The sequence below is a fragment of the Sphaerodactylus townsendi genome, linkage group LG07 (assembly GCF_021028975.2).
Source record: "Sphaerodactylus townsendi isolate TG3544 linkage group LG07, MPM_Stown_v2.3, whole genome shotgun sequence".
In the NCBI taxonomy this organism is placed as follows: Eukaryota; Metazoa; Chordata; class Lepidosauria; order Squamata; family Sphaerodactylidae; genus Sphaerodactylus; species Sphaerodactylus townsendi.
In genome coordinates, this window is record NC_059431.1 from 21,777,959 (window position 1) to 21,800,356 (window position 22,398).

The 22,398-nt window shown below is 40.2% G+C and overlaps 1 protein-coding gene across 3 annotated transcripts in view; it reads left to right on the plus strand.

Annotated features, from left to right (window-relative positions):
* The window catches only part of NIPBL (NIPBL cohesin loading factor), a 143,598-nt gene that overhangs the window by 87,048 nt on the left and 34,152 nt on the right, over window positions 1-22,398 (plus strand). For 2 of the 3 annotated variants that reach the window (XM_048504309.1, XM_048504308.1), the window contains exons 9-17: window positions 951-1,580; window positions 7,138-8,643; window positions 11,985-12,167; window positions 14,654-14,857; window positions 15,052-15,123; window positions 15,624-15,713; window positions 17,322-17,425; window positions 18,389-18,475; window positions 21,396-21,627. In XM_048504309.1, coding sequence (XP_048360266.1) covers window positions 951-1,580; window positions 7,138-8,643; window positions 11,985-12,167; window positions 14,654-14,857; window positions 15,052-15,123; window positions 15,624-15,713; window positions 17,322-17,425; window positions 18,389-18,475; window positions 21,396-21,627 — 3,108 coding nt within the window. The remainder of the gene's footprint in view (window positions 1-950; window positions 1,581-7,137; window positions 8,644-11,984; window positions 12,168-14,653; window positions 14,858-15,051; window positions 15,124-15,623; window positions 15,714-17,321; window positions 17,426-18,388; window positions 18,476-21,395; window positions 21,628-22,398) is intronic. The other variant, XM_048504310.1, reaches the window with a different exon arrangement.

Below are 22,398 nucleotides of genomic sequence, written 5' to 3' on the forward strand. Positions count from 1 at the left end.
TTCAGTGGAAGAGCTTGCTTTTTGTTGTTGGGTGTCTTCCAGACACTTGTTCAGATACAAGTGTGACTAGTGCTCAGTTAAAAAGTCACAGACGGTTCATGATAGCACAAACCTGATCAGTTCAGGACTCATGCGCTCACTCCCTACTCAGTAAAAAGTTGCATTATGTTAGTGGCAGGATGTAATAACAAACTCTCTGCCTATTTGTGTGAAAGGTATTGACATAATATTCTGTATTTAGATTGGAAGTATTCTAAACAATAGTATAAGTGTAATGATGTTACAAAAATTACTTCCAGCTGCTTGTAATTAGAAAAGAATGCTTCCAGTTGTAGAAATTATACAGGATTCACAATTAATCTATGTAAGGACCTGGAAACTAATGGAAGCAAATGAACTTACTTGATATCTCTGAAAGAACAAGAGCACTTTCTTCTTGCACATGAAGTATACCTGAATTGATTTGTGTTTTGACTTTTTGTAAATTTCAGAATAGGGTGCTTCTGTGATTCTGTGTGAGTGTGTGTTGTAGCACATTTTGCCTGTCTTCTGCTCACTGTTTTGGGGCTTTATCTCTAGAATCTAGTGAACTCTCAATATGACCTAGCATTGATGGGCTTTTAATTAATTGATAGCTTTTACTAGTTGAAGCCCTGGCCTGTTGTAGATGCACGGTGCCAAAATAGTTTCCATCTTCTTAAAAAGAGTGAGACCTTTCTTGCTAGATAGAGATTGCCACATTGATAAGAGGTAGAGGCAGCTTCTGCTGCAGTTACTATGGCTTTGTATAAATGAAGGTTATAAGTTATCCCTCTGAACTTAATTTTTTCTGCTATGTATGTGAAAATATCTGTAAAAAACCCCAATGATGAATAAAGATTATTTTTAGTGTGCTTCTATAAACATGTGAACCAACATAACTGTTCAGTTTTTCTAAATTATTGTTCTAGGATCAAGACCACCATTAATACTTCAGTCTCAGCCTCCACCTTACTCATCACCTAGAGATGTTCCCCCAGACATATTATTAGATTCTCCAGAAAGAAAGCAAAAGAAACAAAAGAAAATGAAGTTAGGCAAGGATGAAAAAGACCAGAATGAAAAGGCTGCAATGTACGATATCATTAGCTCTCCATCCAAGGACTCTACTAAACTCACATTAAGACTCACTCGTGTAAGATCTTCAGATATGGACCAGCAGGACGATATACTTTCTCTGGAAAACAGTAATGTTTCAGAAGGGGATATATCTTTTAATGTTCAGTATCCAGGACAAACTTCTAAAACACCCGTTACTCCACAGGATATTAATCGCCCGCTAAATGCTGCTCAGTGTTTGCCGCAGCATGAACAAACCGCATTCCTCCAGGCACAACAAGTGCCTGTTTTACAACCGAACACTTCAGTTTCTGCAAAACAACCTCAAAATCCTTTGGTACAGACGCATCAACAGGTTTCGCAACATGGAACTATAACGCCATACGATGAAGTAGAATTGGATGCATTGGCTGAAATTGAACGGATAGAACGTGAATCAGCTATTGAAAGGGAACGATTTTCAAAAGAAGTGCAAGACAAAGGTAAAAATATTGCATACGTGTGCTAATATACATTTTTCTCAAAGGTTTCCTTGAAAGTGAGCCTTTTATTGCATCCTCTTAGTATAGTACAAGTTCACAACGTGTAGTTTTTAAAATTCTACAGAATAAAACTAGTGTGGCTGACTGCTTTTGGATAGGAGAGGACTGATAGAAATGCTAGTTACTAAAGATTTTAACTGCAAGACGAGAAATAGTTGAATATTTAAAATTGTGGTATTGCAGTAGTGATTGCTGTTTACAGTATGCACTGTGTAATGCTTCAGAAAATAGATTTGCTTCTTTAGTACCTGAGTATTTTTGTAGGCTAGTTATATTTTATTGATGAAGTGCTTTCAACAGCATTTATGTATCCTCTGTTTTATAGATATAGAAAAAGATAATTCAGATTAATGAGCTATAAATACACAAAAAGTATTTTGGACATTAATATCATTATAAAAAGACATCTGAATGACTGATGGTATAAAGGCATGCTTCTCTGAAAAGCTCTTTGAACCTCACGTTCTTCACTGAAGGCCCCTTAAGGGAACCACTGTTGTTTTTCCAGTTTGTGTATTTTATAAACAACTGAGCAGTTCATTTTCTCAGCTCAATCTGTAAGTAAATAGTAATAACACAGCATAGCTGCTGTCTCCAAACACAAGTCAAACCTGGCTTCATATATTAGAAAAGACGGCGTTATCTCTTCTCCCTGTAGGACAGTTTGATAAAACTTCATTTTGGGTTCAGCTCAAATGTATCTTGTGTTTTTCTGCCTAGACTGGATCCTGTTTGTATTGCTCTCATTGCTACCAAACTATAACAGGTGTCACCCTCCAGGCCATGCATCAGGAGTTGGCATGATTGATTGACTACTGGGGCCCATTGACTTAAGTTCATTGCTTCTGACTGGATACTGAAACCCTTGAGGAGCTGTGGGGCCAGTGGGAGAGAGCAAGTGGGTGAATCAGATGCTGTGATAGGGATCAGTGGTTGGCCTGGAGTAAGGTGGTGATAGGGCAGGCTTGGGTGCCTTAGGCAGCAGAGAAATCTGTAGAACCGCTATGTATCAGCTGTTGGGAAAACAGGTGCCTTGGTGTTCCTTGAAGGCCAGGCTCGGTCCGTTGAACAGCATCAAATCTTCTGCTGGAAATGATGAGCGGCCCATGCATATGTTCCGGTATAGCTTAGATGTGCTGGCAACCCCAACACCTTCTGCTGTGGTTTTAATATTTCTACTAAAGAACAGTACTCAAAGGTGTTCTTTGTAATGTTTATACTTGGATATATCACACTTTCTGTTGTATGTTTTTAGAAATCAATCTGTATCTTAGCAACACAGCATATGAAATAGTGGTGCATTCTTACCCCTGCTTGTGGGAGCAACAACTTCAGTTTGAGTGAAGGAGGGTGTCTGTGACTTTTGTGGAGTTCCTCCATAGCTTCAGCCCCCTATATTGCAAACCACTTTAGACCTGAAGGATTTTTTTTTCTGTAGGAAAATCTTTTGCTACAATACAACTGGACAAAGGAGAATCCCCTTTTCTGCAAGCATGACACTGCTTGTGATTGCATAGATCCCACTCACTCTGTTAGCTCTTTGCTAATAATGGTTAAGTACAGGAACACTTATCTTCTAAATAGAAAATTTTGCTTTTTGGGGAAGCAAGTGATTTTATTCTCTGTTCCTTTGAGGGACTGTTGTTTTAGAATGTGTGGCCAAAGGGATCTTTTGTAACTTTTTAATTGAGCTTTTAGAGGTAATTTAAAAGTCCATAAAGGAATCTTAGCATTGAGCATGGTGTTATGAAGTACAAATAATGCCAGACCTTATTAGTCACAAAAAAACCCTGTAGTGGCCTTAAACTTTAATATTTCTGCATGGCGGGAGGGGGAGAGGGAGAGAGGGGGGGGTAAATATGCATTAGAAGAAGGTACTATAAGATAGTTGATTGAAAAATTGTGTCCAAAAGAAGTGGGTGTGTCAACATCAAACTGGACAACTATGAGCATTCTCTATGTATTTATTGATCACCTCAATCAAGGGGTAGACAGCAGATTTAGCAAATTTGGGAGTGAACAAAAGGCTAAAACAGGGTTCAGCAACCTCCAGCTCTCCAGATGTTCATGGACTATAATTCCCATTTGCCCAGCTGGCAGGGGATGATGGGAATTGTAGTCCATGAACATCTGGAGAGCCACTGTTTCAAAGACCCATGGGCTAGAAGGACATTCTGAACTTCCAGCAATAGGTTGACATTCAAAATTATCTCAAATGAAATAAAGCACCTCTGAAAGTACATGTGGGAGAACAATATGAATTTATGCTGGAAACTGAATAGGCAGTATCATCACTGCACTATAAGACTGAGGTTGTAGACTGAGGCTGAATCACTGTGGATAAAACTATAACACCATTTTTGGATTTATTAACACTAACAAAGTTCCGAGGTGCTGGATGTACATGCTGTGTTGTTTACAACACTAGACTTCAATGATTCCACATTCACTGAGGTTAAGAGAAACATTGACCTTAGCAAAATGTACTTTTAAATTCAACACCCGGAATAGCTAAAAATACTATTCAGAAATGACAAGCACTGTTTCATGCAAAAAGGTAAAAGCTTGAAGTGTGCTCAAGCTTTTCCCACAAAGTGTTAATTCCAGATTGCTGCAGTGGTTGCTGCGTTCTCTGCAAGTACCAAATTCTATTCAAGGTTCCAAATGCATGAAGTTACTAAAGATTTCCAGTCTGCCCTAATTCTTGTTGTGCAGTGTGAATATATCTAAGTGAATAAAAGAGATTAGCTATGTTATTTTCATTTGTGTTATAATGTCCATGTTATTTTTGCCATGTTATTTTTGTCCATGTTATTTTCTTTAAATATGGGGAATTCCAAAGACTTTCATTTCCCCAGCTATGTATGTATGATGTACGATTGATTCAATCATACAGCATCATTTGTGGTTCAAAGAGAACTGCTAGATGATTTCTGTATTATTCTGTCTCTTGATAAGGACATAAGCTTATTATGTGCACTTAAAGACTGGCATCCTTTCCAGTTCAATCACTTAACTGTATTTCAGAATATAGTTGTGTAAGGTGGTGTCAACATGTTTACTAAAGTATGCTTCATTAGCTTACTGACATCAAATGTTTCCTTATGGTCAGATTTGGTATGGAATACTGATATATAGGGACTATTGCTAGTACAACTTTTTGCCATTTGGGAATCCAAACACATATATGCTGCCAAGCATGAATGCTTGCCATCTCAGTTAACATTGTGACCCATTAAGATAAATGCATGCTATCAGCAGATTTTTGCCTGTAAGGGCACTGTTTCTCAACCTGTGGGTTTTGTACGCAAAAGTGGATTTCCAAAGTCTCTGAAAGTGTGTCATAGGCTAGTCTTCCCTTTCTTTACCATTGCTCTCTTTTGTGTTTTGGAAACCAAGATCTTGCGTTTTGGAAACCTTGTGTCTTCCATGTCATATATTAGTTGGCATTTGATCAAGTAAAATGTGTCCTGATGGCTACTAGAGTGAGTCGCTTAGAATCATAGGAGGAATTGCATGAGAGGAAGACGGTAGCCAGAGGCTAAAATATAACCTCCATAAAGGCTGTGTTTGCTGGAATGACACTTGCTTGGAATTCATAGTGGAGTCAACTGCACCCTGTGTTTGTTGGTTCTCAAAAACATCTGGTTAGCCATTGTAGAAAATGACATGCTGACCTAGATGGAAGCCAAGGTTATAGTTGACCTAGGGTGCAAAAAAAACCCTTTTGGCTGGCCTTAAATGGGTCACCATACCAAGTAAATCTGGATTTATGGGTCATCACACCAAAAAGGTTAGGAACAACTGCTGTAAGGAACTGCAAGAACCAGAGGCTGTGTGTGTGTGTTTGGGGGTGGTGGTGAATACTTGGCAGGCCACAATACAGACTTTAGGTTCAATTCAGGTTCGTGGATTATCAGTTGTGTGTCCTGTTATATATACAAGCTTTTAACAGTCAGTGATAAATATTACAAATTAATATTAAACAATTATTTTTCTTATACTGAACGTACATCTAAATCAGTGTGTATTATATATTTACATTCAACGTAATATGCATTCCTGGCTTGAAATCAGATTTGTTTCTTTCATATACCACAAGCTAACTTGTTGAAAACCATTATTGATCACAGTTAGTTATCAGCTATTATTGATTATGCAGGGGATTGGGAAAGCATTAATTATCAGGCCTTTGCATTCGACCGTGTGAGTAGGAGAGGGCAGTGCAAGGTTGCTGTAGACCAGTGCACTTTCTTCCCCTCACCCCTTCAGTAAACAAATTTGGTTTTTCTCTCTTCTTAAATCTCTGTAATGTTCAGAGCCAGCTTTTGCACATTTGGATGTTGCTGCTGTTTCCTGGCTTGTATTCATCAAATGGTCTTTACCTCTCCATTCCTATCTTTTTAAATCTGTTGAAACTCAATTGCGTGGCTTGTTCTTCCTGTTCCCCAGTAACTGTTTGAAGATTCATCTGGCCAGCTGCTGTTGGATACAGTAGGCTGGTCTAGATGGACCTTCAGTCTGATCCACAAAGGCAACTGTTAAACTGAAAGGATTGTCTCTTCTCGGCTCCCTTTAAGCTTTTTGTTGGTTTGCAGTTCATGAATGGGACTCAATTCCTGATGCTGCTAGTTAACTAACCTTTTCATACTCTCCTCTTATTTGGGATTTACAAGATTGCCTCAACTATAGGCATGCTGTATTAAAATTTACTCCTATAAAGTAAGGCTATTTGGAAACTGGATTATAGCAGGGGACTGTTTCCCCTATTCCTCACCTTTGGTTCGTCCTGCACACTATATAGAGCAGAGTTTCAGTTATGTTTTGAACTGGAGCATTGCAACCTCGGCTAGTTCTTTATCATTCTGTTCACAAATAGTAGAACTGCAATTATAACCACATTGTATTAATATTGGATTTATTTATTTGTTTATTTATTGTTTAGTTTTCTATACCGCCCTATTCACGAGGGGCTTTTTTTTTTGTTCAGTCTTGCCCAGTTCTCTATAATCTCTGTTCAACAGGGGTTTTATCAATTCAGGTTCCATGATCCGCATTGTGGGTGGTCGCTGGTCCCCTTCTCACTTTTCAATAAGAGGACAATTGCTTGGATCTAGCCCATTACAGTTACAGAAATTGACCAACATGAAGCTATGGCATTCAGATCCAGAAAAGCGGACAGATACTGAAATTTTTGATGCAATAAATACACAGAATTGTAAGGCGAAATATTTCTAAAGAACACATACTGAAAGAACATTGAGAAATGCTTGCTGGTTCTCCCTTGTCTGTAGAAGGCTCACAGCAGAATACTTTCCGTGCACAGTTGCTATATCCAGTGTAACAACTGTAGTGTTGTATTTTGCCTGTACATTAGCAATGCCTTCTGAATTATTGTGTGAACCCACTAAAATGCCGGTATTTTTTTAATGTATGGTGTTATGTTAATTCACCTACATGATGCACGCTTTTAACGTATTCTCCCTTTGATCTGCAGATAAGCCTTTGAAGAAAAGAAAACAAGATTCCTATCCTCAGGAGGCTGGAGGTGCTACTGGAGGAAACAAACCAGCTTCTCAGGAGACAGGTTCTGTGGGAAATGGGTCAAGGCCAGCCTTGATGGTTAGTATTGATCTTCAGCAAGCAGGACGGGCAGACTCTCAGGCAGCTGTAACTCAGGATTCAGACATCATCAAAAAGCCTGAAGAGATAAAGCAGTGCAATGATGGTTCTGTGTTTGTTTCCCAAGAGGATGTCGGAGTGCTCAAACTAAAATCTGAGAACCATCCTGAAACTCCTAGGAAAAAATCAGATGCCGAAAGTGTGAAGGTGGAAATACAACACAATGAGAACAAACCAGCGGAAGTGCAGCAAATCGAGAGTAAACGGACAGAAACGAAACTCATTGAAAGCAAACAGACAGAAATTAAACACGAAAGCAAAAACGAAAGTCGGCCAACTGATGTGAAACAAAACGAAGGCAAGCAAAATAACGGCAAACAGGATGTAAGACAAAGACCCGAGACTCCAAAACAGAAAAATGAAGTGAGGCCGGATACTCCAAAACAGAAAAATGAAGGCAGACCAGAAACCCCAAAGCAGAAGAATGAAGGCAGGCCAGAAACCCCAAAACACAGGCATGAAAACAGGCGGGATTCTGGTAAATCCTCTTCAGAAAAGAAGCCTGATTTATCGAAACACAAAATGGACATAAAATCTGATCCGTCCAGGGTGAAATCTGAAAGGCCTGATACAGTAAAACAGAGGCCAGATGGGCGGTCTGTTTCTGACTCATTAAGGCGTGATCATGATAACCTTAAACAAAAATCTGAGGACCGGGGTGACTCTGAGAAATATAGAGGAGACTCGTCAAAGTTAAGAAGACCTGAGTATTTGAGGTCTTCCAGTAAGACTGAGCATGACTCTAAACATAGCATTAAGTCCGATAACACAAAGGCTGAAAAACTAGACAGAAAACACCGGCATGAGTCTGGGGATTCCCGGGACAGGCTGTCTTCTGGGGATCAGAGATCAAGACCTGACAGCCCTCGCATTAAACAGGAAAGTAAAAGTGATATTAGTAAATTAAGATCGGACAGACCAGGTTTCAAATCACCCAACAATAAAGATGAACGAAGGACAGATGGGAATAAGAGCAGGTTGGATAGTAACAAAGCACATACTGACAGTAAAGCTGGATTTCCCAGTTATTTGTTGGGGGGAAGATCTGGGGCTTTGAAACACTTTATCATTCCAAAAATAAAGCGGGATAAGGATGGCAACGTCATGCACGATGCCAGGAAATCGGAAATTAAGGGCGAACCAAAGGATAAAGTAGAGAAGATTGGCCTAGTGGAGGATCTAAACAAAGGAGCCAAACCGGTTGTCGTTCTGCAGAAGCTTTCTTTGGATGATGTACAAAAATTTATTAAGGACAGAGAAGACAAATCTAGGAGCTCTTGTTTCAAATCTAACAAGAACAAGTCATCCAGACCAAACAAAGGTAAGACTTGCTCAAACTTTTTATCCATTATGTTAGCTTGTCAAAGTGACTGATGGTCCTTCTAACTTGTATAGAAAAGAGGGAACAACTTCTTTTTTGTTGCAAACTTCAGCTTTGTTCTGTTGGTACTAGATGATTATGACAATCAAAATAACTTGTATGTTTCAAATGATCTAGGACTTGTCTGCATTAGAAAGTTTGTGCTCTTGGTATGTAAAAGGATTTTGAATCTGAGTTCATTCCTCATGGCCACCATGGCAGATGTTCTTTCTTCTACTAGCAAGCGTGACAAACTTCTGAGATTGAGAGAAACATGCTGGCTCATCAACGCAGGTATCAGATCCTGCCATCTTTTGGAGCTTGGGAGGTGGTTTGTCCCTCCCCTTGCACCAGGCTTTGGAGGTGCTTTGGGTTCATCCACAGGGAAGAGTGACTTAGAGGCTGATCCTGACCCCTTTCTCAATTTGGGGCTCTGAAAGAGGGATGGGGGCTTGCTCTTGATCTCTCATACCTTGGAGATGTTGAGTGGCTTTGAAGCTCTTTCTACAATCACAGGGAATGCTCCTTCCCATAGTTGGTGAAGGGGCAGGGTGTGCACACTGCAAATTTAGAATGACTGTATCTCAATATAAGATGTGTACAAAAGATATATGTACTTAATTAGTTGTATTTGTCAGTTGTTGTATTTAGCTGAAATTGTCATGATGCACATAATTGCAAAGTGGGCTTTGCTTGAAGACATCAGTTCTATTTTATGAATGACTACTGTAGTCTTCATATTACACTGTATGCCTTAACTAACTATGTAATATATATGAGTGTTTTGTTCTACTGCAGAATAGGGCCTATGTTCAGAGATCTGTGATCTGGGAACTTAAATGCTTGCACTCATCCAGTGGCATATCGTACACTTCTTAGATGTGTACCACCTCAATAGACAGATGCTATGACCTGCTTTTTAAACTGCTGGCTGTGCAGTTATGTATGTGGACTGCTGTTTTGAGAAACAGAACTCTGAAGAAGTGAATCTGATCTCTGGATTCCAAAGAATTATTTCAATTGTGTAAATTCATTTGACCTAATTTCAGCAGTGTTGAAACTGTTTCTGAGTCAGTTTCAGATAGTTTTTTGGTTTGGGAATTTTGGTACCCCAGAATCACAAACTTTTTTGGGGGGGAAATGCTTCAAGAGCCAGCAGGAGCAAAGAAAGCGAGAGAGAATGCATGCCGGCCCCCAGGCGATCTGCAGTGCAAGTAACATTAGAGGGCTGTTATGGTCAATGGGTAGGCCTCATCTCTGAAATCTGGAGACCAGATCTACCCTTGTTCAAAGTTTTGGTCTGTTATAGTTTGAAAAGTAGGCTGCTGAGGATTTGATTGGCCTAGTTGGATGAGAGCTGATGTGAAAAAAAGTTTTGCATGAAAGAAATGAAGGCAACCGGGGTCTGGACTGTGACTTTGATTACTTAATGATGTCAGAATGTACAATATAATTGCAATGGTGTCTTGGATGTGTTGAGTTGGATCTGCTTCCTGTAGCCTTCTGAAGGTCCTACAAGCCTTAGCTCCTTCCTCAGTGTGAGTGAAAAAAGGTTGGGAACCACTGTTCTAATAGATTCAATGATGTCTTCAGAAATGTATCATTTGATCTAAGTTTGTGATATCTTAATGTTCTTGGAAGGAAAGGAATTCTGATATTTGTCCACATTGTAGAAATCAGGCAGGCTATTGTTTTTAAACAACTGGAGCTAAATCTGTCTTTCACTCTGTGAAGTTCAGTGCATATGGATTGGTTTACTGTATTATTTATTCTTACTATTTAAATATATGTATTAACAACCTAGAAATGTAAATGATGCACAGACACAGGAATGTCTTTTAATCTTCGTTTTTCTGTTTTTTTTCTTGGTTTTGAAGTGATTGTTATTTAGACATGTTTTCTCATGTGTGGGCTCAGCAATCATTTTCTCAGTTGACTGCCTTGCAGGGCAGTGGGATAGCATAAATGTGTGACTTTTAACCTAATTTGTTTTTTAAATGTATTTATTTTTCAAAGCACATTGTTAGAATGTCACTTTGTGTTGTAATGATCCATAAAATACAAGCTAAATGTGGCTAATTTGTAAATCTACTGATTTCCATCTATGTTGATTTGAAAAATGGTTATACTGGCAATAATTAAGTAGAAAAGCATTTATTGTATAATCACTGGTGCTGTGCCTGTAGATAACTGTATTTACAGAATGATTGTGCCTTATTCCTTGGTCAAAACAGAGTTTGAAAAACGAGGCAACTCATTTTACCAATAAACTTAAGCAGGAGTCAATAATTTACCTAGCAAATAAGTATAGTACTGAAGTCAGATAAAATTTTATTTAAACGGTTCTCAATCTTCAATTCATAATTGGAACCCAGCCTTGGAAAACAAATTTTAGAATATAAGCAATTCCTTATCTCATGACAACCCAGTTGGCATGTTTCAATAGTTAAACTGTCTACTTTTCAAGTAGGTGGATGTAGGCATCAGGTAGTGAAAGGCTAAGAAGAATCTAATCAGGAAAGATTCTTTCTCCAGACAAACAATATCTTGTATCTCTTCATTTATATATTACTAGACTAGATGAGAAGGAAGATGGATAGTCCTTCCCGTGATTGAAGCTTGCTCGGCTGGCGTTTCTCATGTGTGGAAAAAGCCCCTTGTGATGTATTTCCACTCACTGTGTATAAATGTAACCCTTGAAGTGTACAGATTGGCAGAGGAACCTCAAATGATTTGTTCTGCATGGTGACAAATGTGTAATGTCATTTAATTGCAACAGTAAAGCTGTGTTCTTGTCTGCTTTTGTGGGGAGGGCAGGACAGTTATAAAAGTTGCTTGTTGGTAGGGGCAAATAAGGACATGCTTTCTGATATAGGCAGAGCGTGTGAATCTTGTCAGAATAACTGACTTCTGTAAATGGGATAATGATTTCCAACGTGGCTCCATCTGCTGGCAAGCACAGAAAATGGTTTTGCATTTGTGCACAATGAAGAATTGGGAAGCTGTGGAAGAAATGCTGTATTGTGTGCTTGTGAAGATCAACTGGAGCAATCACCTTCCGATTTAGGATGATCAGCTATTTGATAAAAAGCTGATTTTATACTGGGCTTATTTTGCAGTTAACTTTTGTCTTTTAGAGTGAAAATTTGTGTTTACGGACCATGGACATCATTTCAAAAGTTTTTATATTTTGTAAATCATCCTGAATGTGAAAAGCAGGACAAAAATGTTAAATTCATGTATGCGATATATTGATATGTCCTTAGGTCTGTATTCACTTACAGTTTACTCTTCATTGATAGGTAGCATAGATCAGTCAGTGTTAAAGGAATTGCCTCCTGAACTGCTAGCAGAAATTGAATCCACCATGCCTCTTTGCGAGCGAGTGAAAATGAACAAACGTAAACGTAGCACTGTAAACGAGAAACCAAAATATGCTGAAATCAGTTCCGATGAAGACAATGACAGTGAAGAGGCTTTTGAAAGTGAGTAGCATGAACATTTCTCATTTTGATCATGGTGACGAAGTACCAGTGATGTATGAGTAGTTCCTCTCTAATAGTGCTTCCAAAAACAGAAGGATGAGTTCTCTTGGGCCAGACTAGAATGGCATGCTGCGGCGCAATAGGACAGGAATGCGTGTCTCCAGCATTATATTAATTTGGAAGGGATGGGGCTCTTCAGAAGCCTTCATCGTGGCTCAGTAAAGAACTGTGCTTTGGGACTCACTACATCAGAGCACTGCTAGGGGGAACACAGCAAGGCAGAAGCCAAATGGTGTCGCTGGAACAGCTAGAGCTTCAGGCAAAGCTTTTCCTGTTCCTTCCTCCTTTCAAGCCTGATGTGTGCCTTGTCCATGGCTTCTGAAAACTTTCATACATGTATAAAATACCCTTAGGGTGAGAGCAAAGCAAAGTTCTTAACTCAATAGGCTGATATGAGGGACGCTGGTAGTGAAAATCCATCCCCCCCCCCACCAAAGAAGTTGCCGTGCTCCTACTGAGTCATTGTCCTGTTCTTGCCAACACTAAAGCCAGGTGCCTCAGATTTTTGGCTTGGCTGTGAGGCAGATCTAAGAAGGGAGGGGGTGGTATTCAGGGCATGGTTGCGGAGGGAGGAGGGGAGCTGTCCAGTCAGAGCAAGAAGCAGGTTCATAGCAAGATTGCTAAAGCAGCAGAGGAGCTGTCCAGCTAGGTAATGTTGGCTGGGCAGACCCAAAAGGTACTGTTCTGGAGAGAGGCTATTGCAACAGCCAGAGCAAACCAATCAAAGTGGCTCTACTGATTCCCTCTACTGGTAATTCTTAACTGTGATCTCCTCTCACACGAGGGGGGCTTTCCCTCCTGGCATGAACATCTGCTTGGGCCCGTCTCTTTTCCTGGTGTATAAACAGTGATTATAGGATCTATTAAGTGTTTTACAGTTTATGACAGTGAAGGTACTGGGCTGCAAAATGCACTTTTCTGACTGATACATGTATTCTTACAATTATTATTGCTTGATAATCAAGACTGAGAAGGGGACATGAGGGAAAAGTAGCTACAAATGTATTGGTAAATGTTATTAAGTATATATTTATTCTGTCTAGGAAAAGAAAGAGGATGGAGAAGTTTAATAGGAAACCAGGCTTTTTAGGTTTAGAGTGAGTGGGTCATATGAATGAGAAGTCCTTATTTGGAGGGGAAATAGGGGACCTGACTTTTGAGAGCTTGGAATGTAAACCAACAAGTAAACTGAAAGTGTAAAGTGAATACACAGGGAGATTGAGAGCCAGTGATAAGGACAGTAGAGAAGAGGCAAAATGCCCATTTGTGTGAGGGAGATTAATGTTATAAGCAGGGGAGTTCCTGTACAGAAGGCTTGGGTACAAATCTAATAAAGAGCTGAGCTGCTGTTGCTTTGTTGTTTTTAAAAAGACTCCTATTTAAGCAACAGTGGGAACTTCTTCAGCAAAAATAGCACAAGAGGTCAGACTGTGCACATATTTATAACTGCTTGGACTACGGCCCAAAGGTTGTGAGAGCAAAGACAGAATGCAAATTGCAGCAATACTTGCAGTGCTTAGGACAAGAAATAAGTTGGCCGAACAAGCATGTAATAATAGAAAAGGTTGATTTTAGCAGTGCTGAACAGAATATTCTGCTTTGAGATGAAAAAAATCTTTTAGGGGTGTGAATTTGCTATTCCCCCTTCCGTCCTTTTTTCTCCCCACCTAAGAACTGTTGCCATGCTGTGGCTGCAGGGTAGGTACCTAACAAGTACATCTGTCTTTCTCCCCTCGTTTTCCACCCCTTTGCATCTCCTTCTGGTCCCTTGGGAGAATAAGCTACATTCAGACATCAGATGTGACCACAGTTAAGGGAAAAAATGTACTTGCCAGGGCTGCATGTACTCTTTCTCTTTTCATTCTTGTGAGAATTATGGTACTAAAAACAGTTGTTTATGGTGGACCATTCTATGTTCATGGATCCACTAAAGTTCATCTCTCTCCCAGCCCAATAGTCAGGATTGTAAACCTGGATAAAACCAGCAGTGGAGTGAGGAACTAACTTTTGGTTAATCCATGCACGTATATTCATATGTCATGGACAACTACATAGTTAATATTAATCTAACCACAATGTTGGTGGTAGCGGGTACATGTATACAAGCAACTTTCCCCATGTTTTTCCTCAACATGTGTAATGTCTAAGTTTTAGCCCTAGTGTCAAGAATATATTTGGACTGTATTTCCCAGGGAAGACTAAGATGGTTGAGAGGCACCGGTAGGAAGAGAACTCATGCCTCTTGGCTGACCTGCACACTTCTGGAAGCTTTTAGTAGGCTTGAGCAAATTCTATCTTTTATACATTTGTCTTCCAAGTTCCAAGGTACCAGTTGAAGTGTGTGTTTTGTATTTTTCATAGCTGGCAATGTGTGGAGCTACTTTGAAACTGGATTTAGCTCTCATAATACTCTGTTCACCTCCTAGCTTCTCGTAAAAGGCATAAGAAAGACAGAAATGAAGATAAAGCTTGGGAATATGTAGAGCATGACAGACGAGGTTCTGGAGATCATAAAAGGAGTAGCCATTTTCATGAAGGAAGGAGGAGCTCTGGAAGCAGTCGATATCGCAACCGCAGTCCCGAGGACTCAGACATGGATGACTATTCCCCTCCTCCTAGCCTCAGCGAAGGTGATCATCACTTCTCTCACTTGTGTTCTTAATCTCAATTTTGTTTAAAACTGTTCCTTTCTGAGTAAGGTACATAAGCCTGGCTAGGGGGGGAAATGGTTTCAAATGCTTGTGTGTGGTTAAAGCATGTTGATACAGAGAAAAGCATTTTCGGCAGAGATTTCATGTTACACTTTCTTGTTTTTGTTTTTAAGTGGCTAGAAAAATGAAGAAGAAAGAAAAACAGAAGAAGAGGAAAGCTTATGAACCAAAGCTAACACCGGAAGGTACATGTTAGGCTTGAGCAAAACAAAACAAAATTCAGGTCTGGGGTAAGGGCAGGTGACAATCCAGCTGTCACCTTAAGCAATGCAGGAGGGGTTTTTTTTAGCCAGCCCTGAATCTACCAGTAAGCCCATCAGAGACTCAGCCAAGGTAAGTTGGGGGAGAGGATCTAACTTTTAAAAGGAGGTTTCTGGGGGCTACATGCAGGAAACAGACCCTTTAAACTTTAAATAGTCAAAACCCGATAATTTGAATACCTATTTGGGTTATTGGATTTTTCACTATTCGGCTTGGAGTTTTTCCTACATTTTGGTATTCATTCCACCCCCACCCACCCCCCTGGAAAAAGCCAAATATAGCTTGTGGGGGTGGGGGGTGATTTTGGTTGACTAAATCAAGAAATATAGGTGGTGTTGCTTCTTTTAATGTTCTTGCCATAAATTGTTTGTAATGTGTTGTACATTGATCTAATGTATTTCATTTTCTTTTTTTTTTAAATCAGAAATGATGGATTCTTCTACATTTAAGCGGTTCACTGCTTCTGTAGAAAATATTTTGGATAACTTGGAAGACATGGATTTTACTGCATTTGGTAAAAAGAACAGTCTTTATGCATTCTCTTCAATGTTATTACTCAAATACTTTTAAGTCTCTGGTGCCCCATTCACAAGCCAGGCACTTTGGCTGTGCCCGCCCCCCCCCCCCAAAAAAAAGATGCTTCCTGGCAATGTGGGGAGGACAAAAAGTCTCCCCACTGCTGAGAAGCCCCAGTGAACTGCACCACACTTACACCAGCCAAAAGGCTGTCTTAAATGCAGACTGCAGCTCACTGGCGTACTGGCAGCAATGACAGGGAGGTGGTGGCGGGGTGCTGGCATGGCATTCAGCACCATGTTCCAGTACTGGGGAGGGAGGGGGCTGCAAGCTGGCAGGATCATCCCTTCACTGAGGTAAGGGCCCCCGGGAGGATGAATCTGCCAACATGGCCAGCATGCTGCTCATGAAGAGGACCCCCCCCCCCCCCCCGCCATTTTGGGTAGGGCTTTTAGTCTAATGAATTATTTTCTATTGTAGCCTGCTCTGCTTGTCTTAACATTTTCTATTCAGTATCCTTAGGCTCTGACTCTTAGAAAGTCTTCCATTTTCCTTTAATGATTAATGACCTCAAACCCTAGAAAGAATGGATACGAATCAATAAGTGATTCCATTTGAGACTGAACAGGACAGTTGAGGTACCTTCGTGAAAGCCCAGACCAGCCTGGTACAAAAGACTGCCAAGAATTTAGAGTTATTTACGATCTCTGGCAAGCAACCATAATCTGTGCTGCAATCAGACTTTGATGTATTTTTTGTTAGTGTGCAGATAGTAGTATACATGGTGCGGACATTAGTGTCAAGGTTTGACTCTAAAAGGCTGTTGAGCTTTGAATCTGTGCTGGCGTCATCTTTCTGTCATGCTGCAATAGTTTTTGCACAGTTTATTTTTTTTAACTAGCCTGTTGCACCTGATTGTAATACACTTGCATAATACACTTAAAACACTAATAGAAACATTTTCAGAACAGATAGAAAAGGTAATTTAAAATCATCATTGGGTTATACATTCCCAGTGATGGTTGCAGAGACTTGATATAGGGGACATCTCAGCTTTCTTCTCAGGGTACACATTTTGTCACCTGTGTGCTCTTAAGAAGGCTTGCATTCCCCCCCTCCCCCTCCCCCCACACACATACACACACAAAAAACCCTCCTGGAAGGTCAGCACCTGCTAGCTTAAGCATTATGTTTGCTTTTAATACTTTAAATATACTTTTAATACTTTAAAGTCACTTTAAGGCTAGAATCTTTTGGACAGAAATCTTGAGGTTGCTATCTACAGATGACAATAACAGAGTACAATTTATTGCATAAGTTTTATTTTAAGCTGTTGCAAGATTGCTGTAGATACAAGTAGTTTGTGAGGAGCTTCTGTTATCAGTTAAATGAGGAGAGAAATAGAATTCTAGAATGTATTAATGCAGACTTTACCGATGTTTATTCTTGAAAATTTTATGTTATATTATGTTTATTGTTGTACACCGCCCGGAGCCCCTCGGGGATAGAGCGGTATAAAAATCTAATAAATAAATAAATAAATAAATAAAAATCATGAATACATATAGTGAAGTTACATTGAAAATATTTCTTTTTCTCCCTTTAGGTGATGATGATGAAATGCCTCAAGAGTTATTACTGGGAAAACATCAGTTGAGTGAATTGGGTAGTGAATCTGCGAAAATCAAAGCAATGGGCATTATGGACAGGGTAGGTGATTTAAGTCTTTCAAATGAACTGGTTCTGGTGGGTTTTCTGGGCTGTGTGGCCGTGGTCTTACAAATTAAGTCTGTAACAGAGAATTGTTCAAGAAGGGCAAATGTGGTAGGTCTCGAGGAGTTCTGGGCCCGAGAAGTTGTGGATCTTTGAGAGGACTTGGTGTTAGCAGAAAAGGACAAATGTATGCGCACCATCAGTGAAGACATTTCTCCTTCTTGTTTGACATTTGGTAGTCTTTCTGGCTACTTTTATTTCCTTATTCAAGTCACAGCTTGACCTGTGGCGACCCCTGGTGGAATTTTCAAGATGGGAGATGTTCAGATGTAGTTTGTTATTGCCTGCCTCTGCCTAGCAGCCCTGATGTATTCCTCGTTGGTCACCTGTCTGAATACTGACCAAGTCTGATCCTGCTTGGCTTCCAATATCTGGCAAGATCAGACTAGCGTGGGCTATCAGAGCCAGCATGGTGTAGTGGTTAAGAGCAGGTGGATTCTAATCAGGAGAACCGGGTTTGATTCCCCGCACCTTCACTTGAGTGGCAGAGGCTTATTTGGTGAACCAGATGTGTTTCCGCACTCCTACATTCCTGCTTGGGCTAGTCACAGTTCTTTGGAACTTTTCTCAGCCCCACCTACTTCACAAGGTGTTTGTTCTGGGGAGAGGAAGCGAAAGGAGTTTGTAAGCCACCTTGAGTCTCCTTTCAGGAGAGAAAGGTGGGGCATAAATCCAAACTCTTCTTCATCATCAAGGTCAGAACTGCTAGCACCCAGGAAGCCGATTTTTCAAAGAAAATTTGGACTAGAATCTAGGAGGCATCTTATTTAAAGCAGTTTCTTCTGTGCTTTGGAAACAGACTGTAAATTTCAGGCACAATCTGTATTAGCATCAGTTTTCATTCCACACCAAATCTTTAAAGATTGTCTTACCCATTTGTGTGAATTGTTTTCTTTTCAGCTTTCAACGGAAAAAACAGTGAAAGTCTTAAACATTTTGGAGAAGAATATTCAAGATGGTTCAAAGCTTTCCACACTTCTCAACCATGTGAGTTGTTAAAAGTAGTTATTTTAATTTACTGGTTTTAATTTTCTATCTGTTGGAAATGTCATAAATATTTCTCCTTTGCTATGGAGAGGATGTAGATGAGTTCAACACGTTTCAAGTGAATGGTTATATTAGTTTTAGTAGTATATAAAGTATATCTTTTTTTTAGTTTGTGAAATAATAAAGGCCACTAAGGCATGCCTATATTCCTATATCAGTAAGCTGAAAAAGAAAATAATCGCTTTGCTATGAATTAATAACTTTATCGAAACTAATATGTGTTTGTTCTGTTTGAAAGTTCTGAGTACTTTTCATTGTCTTACATAAGCTCAGTGTTGCCATCCTGTGGCTGTTCATAGTAATCGAATTTAGTGTACTGAATTGGCAACAATAATTGAGAAATTCTCTGTAATAGTTAACATTTGTTAAAGAAAACAGAAGTCTGAACCCGGGTTCAGTTAGGAATACCTACAAACGGACCACCCCATTATCAGTAATGAACGACAGAACATTTTTGGCTCATTGTGCATATGCAGAAGGGAACTCGCTGTTATCTCACACAAGATTGCTTGGAACTGTGCCTCTGTTTTAGTCACTGTGTACCTTCTTACTTGGAATCTTTTGTCTGGAAGGTGTATAAATTTAACCCTGCAGCTTGTAAAATACAAATTTGTCTAAAGCTCTTGACTTAATCAAGATGTGAGCTGGAAGACCTGGCCTCTCTTTAAATTCTGTTTGGCTGGTTGGCCAGTTACATAGTCTGCCAAGAGCTACAGACTGGGAAGTTTGCGAGCCAAGGTCCAGATGTGAGTGGGGGAAGAAGGCACAGGGGCAGCCTGAGAGCAAAGCAAGATGAGATGTTTGTGCCTAGCTACATTTGAGTAATACCAACAGAGACATAGCTTGGGGGGGGAGGGGTGCAACGCACCGGGTGCCCCCTCGGTGAGGGTGTGGTGAGGGCATGGTAAGGGCAGAGGATGCACCAGTACACCAGGAGCTTCCCCCCCATGCTACGCCTCTGAATGCCAGTTCCACTTTGTAGCAGTCTACCATGCCAAAAACTGAGGTTGTCACACAGGGAGATGGGACTTTAACAGAGTAATGTAATTTGTGGTAGACTGGCTCACTAAATACCAATTCCTAGCACATCCTTGTGTTACATAAAGATGGAAGTGCTTCTTATTCAGATGTGTGCAACTCTTAAGGCCAGTTTTACTCATGGTAACTGCAAAAAAAAGTATTTTTATTGGTTTTAATTAAAGAGAAGTCCGCTTTTTCCCTGTTCTCTGTACCCCAATAGTCTTGTTTCTTCTCCATCTTTTTCTGCCCCACCACAGACTTTTCTGAGCCTTTCTCTGTCAACTCTGGCCTCTGTGTCTGCACACATTCGCTTGTTCTCGGGCTCTCTTTGCCCGGTTGCTTTTCTCCCCCTCTTCTGCATCTCTTTCACCTTTTTCTCAATGCTCTCCCCAGTACTTTTTATTGCTGCATATTTGTTACCTCCATTTTTCTCTCCTCTCCCCAGAAGCTCTCTCTATTAATTTAAGTATTGAATACATATTCACAGAAGTATTGGCTACCAAAAAAAACCCCAGAAGCCCACTCAGATCAGAAATCATCCAATCCTTGCAATAGAGCCTATAATATTTGTTTTAAAATGCTCATTATTAAACCACTGTAAAGGAAACATTGTCTACAGGAGGAATCTCTGTCATTTTCCTTCTCTGTTATCACAGTAGGCCCCTGCGGGGTACTATTAGTCCCTGGTGGAAGGAAGAATCAGTAGAAATATTTGTCTTACCTTTGACCTTTTCAAGGGGAGGAAGAGGTTGCATTGGAGGAAAGATGGGGGGTGGTGGTTCTGCACCCACCTGTTGCCCACAAAGTTTATTGTTAACTGACTCATTCTGAAGAACCATCAAATTAAAAAAAAAACCTTGTCAGCTGAATTGGATATTTAAGGAGCAAGGTGTCACTCTTCTACCAGGTGTATTTGGTAACAAAGCTGTCTGTCTACATCTTCATTTGGGCTAGCTGCCATCTTTCATTTTTCAAAGAGGGAGTTTGGCCCTCTGCTAGCCTCCTAGCATGGTATCCAATTGACCTCTTCACATTCAGCCTGGACCTCCTACTAGTCATCATCAATTCTTGTAGCATAATGTGCTGGTTGGATTTGGGGCTGAGCCAGCTGCAGTTACCTTTCAGAGGGACCAAATACTACACATGCTATGGCATTAATTGTGCACGTATCACCCACTTGTGTAAATACAGAGATCACTTTGGGATATGGTTGCCAGCCAACCATAAGAGAAATCCCTGTCGACATCTGCAGAACTCAAATGACCCACAGGTAAACATGCTAATGTTGACATCACAAAGGAGATGAGCAGGGCCGGTAAACAAGCAGTAAACGTTAAACGTAGATGAGCAAGTTGTGGTGGGCTTTCTGGGCTCTGTAGCCTTGGTTTGTTAGATCTTGTCCCTAACAACGACACAGTGTGTAACAGACTTCTCTCTATGATACACCTCTGAAGACGGCAGCCACAGATGCAAGTGAAACGTTAGGAGCAAGATCCTCCAGACCATGGCCACACAGCCTGGAAAGTCCACCTCAACCAGTTGAGTCCAGCCGTAAAAGCCTTCGACATTAGCTGAGCAGGACCCTAACCCAAACAAAAATGGGCAGCTGAACTTTGACTAGATTTGTCTGAAAGAGTGGCATGGGATGGAAAGCAGCAGAGAAAGATTATCCTGGCTTGCATTTGTTTATTGAAGCCTTTATATTAACAGGGGAATGCGTATTTTTATAGCAAATACTGTTTTGCACTCTGTTATCCAGAAATTTAGTTGCTTGGGTTTTTGTGTGTGTGTGAATGTATTTTATGTGTATTCTTAGTTAGTGCTCTGAATTTCTTTGCAGAATAATGACACTGAAGATGAGGAAAAATTGTGGAGAGACTTGATTATGGAGAGAGTCACAAAATCTGCAGATGCCTGCCTTACAGCCATCAACATCATGACATCCCCCAATATGCCCAAGGCTGTGTATATTGAAGATGTAATAGAAAGAGTTATTCAGTACACTAAATTTCACTTGCAGAATACTCTGTATCCTCAGTATGATCCTGTATATCGGTTGGATCCTCATGGTGGTTAGTATGAAAATTATTAAACGTATTGTTAACTTTTCTGTAATTGTATTCAGCCATAGAAGTTGTACCGACAGGTCCCTTATCTATCAAAGTCCACTTTGCTTGGAACATACCTGCCCATTCTATCTCTGCGTCTGCGCTTTATGCCGGACTTCCTTAGTCCTCAAAAAATTTAAGAAGGGAATGTAAACAAAATAAATAAAAATGTAAAGTGTACTTTACTGTACTTGGGTATAAATAAAGAAGAGAGAGTTTGGATTTATATCCCACCTTTCTCTCCTGTAAGGAGACTCAAGGTGGCTTACAAGCTCCTTTCCCTTCCTCTCCCCACAACAGACACCTTGTGAGGTAGGTGGTCTGAGGGAGTTCCGAAGAACTGTGACTAGCCCAAGGTCACCCAGCAGGAATGTAGGAGTGTGGAAACGCATTTGGTTCACCAGATAAGCCTCTGCCACTCAAGTGAAGGAGTGGGGAATCAAACCCTAGTTCTCCAGATTAGAATTAGAAAACAATTGAATTAAAAATACATTTATATAAATTGTCACAGAGAGATCAAGCAGTGGACTGTGCCTCATGTTACTATCAGCATCATGGAAAGAAAGCTCATCATGTATAGCGATGGCTACAAGTTACTTCCTGTGATGGTACCACTGCTCCAAAAAGGCTAGTGATGCTTCCCCAGTAAGAAATCAGATCATTAAGTCTGCCCACGTGAACTCATTAACTGTCTTTTACTCTGTCAGACCATTGTTCTGAAAGTAAAGATCATCT